Source organism: Crocuta crocuta, unplaced genomic scaffold (assembly GCF_008692635.1).
Source record: "Crocuta crocuta isolate KB4526 unplaced genomic scaffold, BGI_CrCroc_1.0 scaffold217, whole genome shotgun sequence".
NCBI classification, from domain to species: Eukaryota; Metazoa; Chordata; class Mammalia; order Carnivora; family Hyaenidae; genus Crocuta; species Crocuta crocuta.
Genome location: NW_027532208.1, coordinates 77,206 through 80,062, shown reverse-complemented (window position 1 = coordinate 80,062; position 2,857 = coordinate 77,206). Strand labels below are relative to the sequence as shown.

Genomic DNA, 2,857 nt, shown 5'->3' with positions numbered 1-2,857 from the left:
GTGCCTCATCTCCCCCCCCAACCTCTAGCTGTCCAAGCCCCCAACCCCAACCCTTCTGGCAGGAGATACGGACGAGGGGACTGGTGGTAGAGAGGGGCTGTCTCTGACGTTGCACACCCACTCCCACCCCTCCGCAACGCTTCAAACCTTCCCTTTAAGCAGTGGAGAGAGCTGGAGTTGAGTCACCCCCCCCCAACCTGCGCAACCCCCTCCCCACCTGGTCTGCTCTCGCCCTCCAAACGTCCTCTGGGGGGTAAGCAGAGGGAGGGAAAGAAGCAGGAGGAGGGTGGGGAGAGGTGGGCTGACAAGGGGCAAGCGGGGGCGCCAACATACGCTACAGAGTGAGATGGACAGAAGGACAGACACACCTTTTTCTCCAAACATGCACCGACTGTGAACAGACAAGACAGAGGCACACACATCCTCAATCTTTCCTCTTTCTTCTGACTCGGACCCTTTCCAGAGGGATTACCAAAACCGCAAGATCCACCCATCTGCCCCGGCCCAGGGCTGGCACCCCGCACCGTATATCCGCGAACAGCGCCCGCAGGAGCGCAGATCCTTCCCTCCTCTCTCGGGTTCACGCCGTCCTTGGGTGTGTTCCCTATGGACTGTGCGTGCGGTCGGGGGATGGGGAGTCTAGCCCCCCTCCTCGGCTTTGGAATCCTTATCCTCCCCCTCCCCAGTATGAATCTCCTACTGATACCCAGTCAGACTCCGGGAGTGCCCCCATCCTATTCGGCTCAGCGACGCGGGCTCCCGCAGCTGCAAGTTGCTCTATAACCCACCCTCTCTCCTTGTAACGTCTCCGCATCCACCCTTCCATTCATTCTCCCATTCATTCATTCATCCTTTTCTCCTCGTCCCTCCTTCATTCATTCATAGCCCCCTGCCCCGCCCGCCTCAGCGATTTCATTCATTCATTCATTCATTCATTTCCCCGGTGCAAGGCTATCGCACGCCCCTCGAGCCGAGCCTCCCAGTGCGCAGGCGCTGGCCGGGAGACGACCACATTCTCCAATCACTGGGCAGCCCCTCGCTTCGAGGCACCCGCCCGCTTCCCCATGAATGAACATTGACGTCAATGGGGCGGGGCTAGCCCACGTGACCCTGCGCTCTCCCCTTTATAAGGCGGCAGCGGCGCGGGCGCTGTCCAGCGTGCTGAAGCCGGAGCGAGCGAGTCGCCCAGAGCCGCGCGGACCCAGCTGAGCCCAACCCACTGGACGCCAGAACTCGACCGTCACTCCTATCCCAGCTACTGCTCGGAACCGAGGCGGACGCGTCCCGATCTTTCCCTGTCCCCACCCCGCCCCGACCCTTCTCTCCACCTCCCGCATCGTGACACCAGCTGGTAAATACTCCGCTGTCCATCCCTCAAACCCTCGGCAGCCGTGGGCGTGAGGGAGGGTTTCTCTCTCATCCCGGATGGGGGTGTTAAAAACACAGCGGGGAGAAGGGTCCCTGGTAAATGGGGGAGTCGCCGTTTTTCTCTTGCTGCTGAAGTCGCCCACGCACCATCCGGGCAGTCCTGTGGGGAGGGAGCAGAGATTTCCCCCCCTTATCTTAGCTGCTTAGTACGTGGGCGCTGGCAGTGAGATGGCTTAGGCAAGGGGGCGAAGAGGCATTGGGGGAGCGAGGGTTGCGGGCATTTTCCCATTTACACGACTCCAGAGATCGGCACAACATCTTCCTCTTTTGCTACTAAACGTCCCTCTTCTGGGTAAGGTTAAGGGGATGAGGGAAGCCCTGGCTTTCCTGATTAAAGGTGGGGGAAGGGGATATAGAATCAGAGAGCGGAAAATTCTTACAGAAACCCTCTCTTTCTTTGGTCTTTTTTATTTTCCACAGTCTCCGGCAGTCCTTTGGTCATGAAATCGCTCAGGTTGCTGGCTTCCACCCTTGTCTGCTTCCTTCTACTGATCAAGGGGTTGGGAGCAGCGCCCCCGGGGCACCCTGAGGCGCAGCCACCTCCCCTCAGCTCTGAACATAAAGAGCCGGTAGCTGGGGACGCAGCGCCGGGACCGAACGATGTTAGCGCCCCAGAGGTCCGAGCCGCTCGAAATTCTGAGCCGCAGGACGAGGGAGAGCTTTTCCAGGGCGTGGATCCCCGGGCGCTGGCCGCGGTGCTGCTGCAGGCACTTGACCGCCCGGGCTCGCCCCCGGCGTCCGGGGGTTCCCAGCAGGGGCCAAAGGAAGAAGCAGCAGAAGCTCTGCTGACCGAGACCGTGCGCAGCCAGACCCACAGCCTGCCGGCGCCGGAGACCCAGGCACCTGCGGCCCCGCCTCGCCCTCAGACTCAGGAGAATGGTCCCGAGGCTGGAGACCCCTCCGAGGAGCTCGAGGCGCTAGCTTCTCTGCTTCAGGAACTGCGAGATTTCAGTCCGAGCAGCGCCAAGCGCCAGCAAGAGACAGCGGCAGCAGAAACGGAAACTCGCACGCACACTCTGACCCGAGTCAACCTGGAGAGCCCCGGGCCAGAGCGCGTGTGGCGCGCTTCCTGGGGAGAGTTCCAAGCGCGCGTCCCGGAGCGCGCGCCCCTACCACCCCCCGCTCCCCCGCAATTCCAGGCGCGTATGCCCGAGAGCGGGCCCCTTCCTGAAGCCCACCAGTTCGGAGAAGGGGTGTCTTCCCCCAAAACACATCTAGGTGAGGCATTGGCACCCCTATCCAAGGCGTACCAAAGCCTGGGCGCCCCTTTCCCCAAGGCGCGCCGTCCGGAGAGCTCACTCCTGGGCGGCTCTGAGGCAGGGGAGCGCCTTCTACAGCAAGGGCTGGCGCAGGTAGAGGCCGGGCGGCGGCAGGCAGAGGCCACACGGCAGGCCGCGGCGCAGGAAGAGCGGCTGGCAGACCTCGCTTC

General features: G+C 62.3%; 1 protein-coding gene across 1 annotated transcript in view; it reads left to right on the top strand.

Moving 5' to 3' along the window:
* The first annotated feature begins 1,172 nt into the window (after positions 1 to 1,172).
* VGF (VGF nerve growth factor inducible) overlaps positions 1,173 to 2,857 on the top strand; it is a 2,776-nt gene continuing 1,091 nt past the window's right edge. Inside the window, 2 exon segments of the mRNA XM_077777842.1 lie at positions 1,173 to 1,351; positions 1,849 to 2,857. The exon segment at positions 1,849 to 2,857 is cut by the window's right edge and continues 183 nt beyond it. Of these exon segments, the coding sequence (XP_077633968.1) occupies positions 1,869 to 2,857 (989 nt within the window). The 5' untranslated portion in view covers positions 1,173 to 1,351; positions 1,849 to 1,868.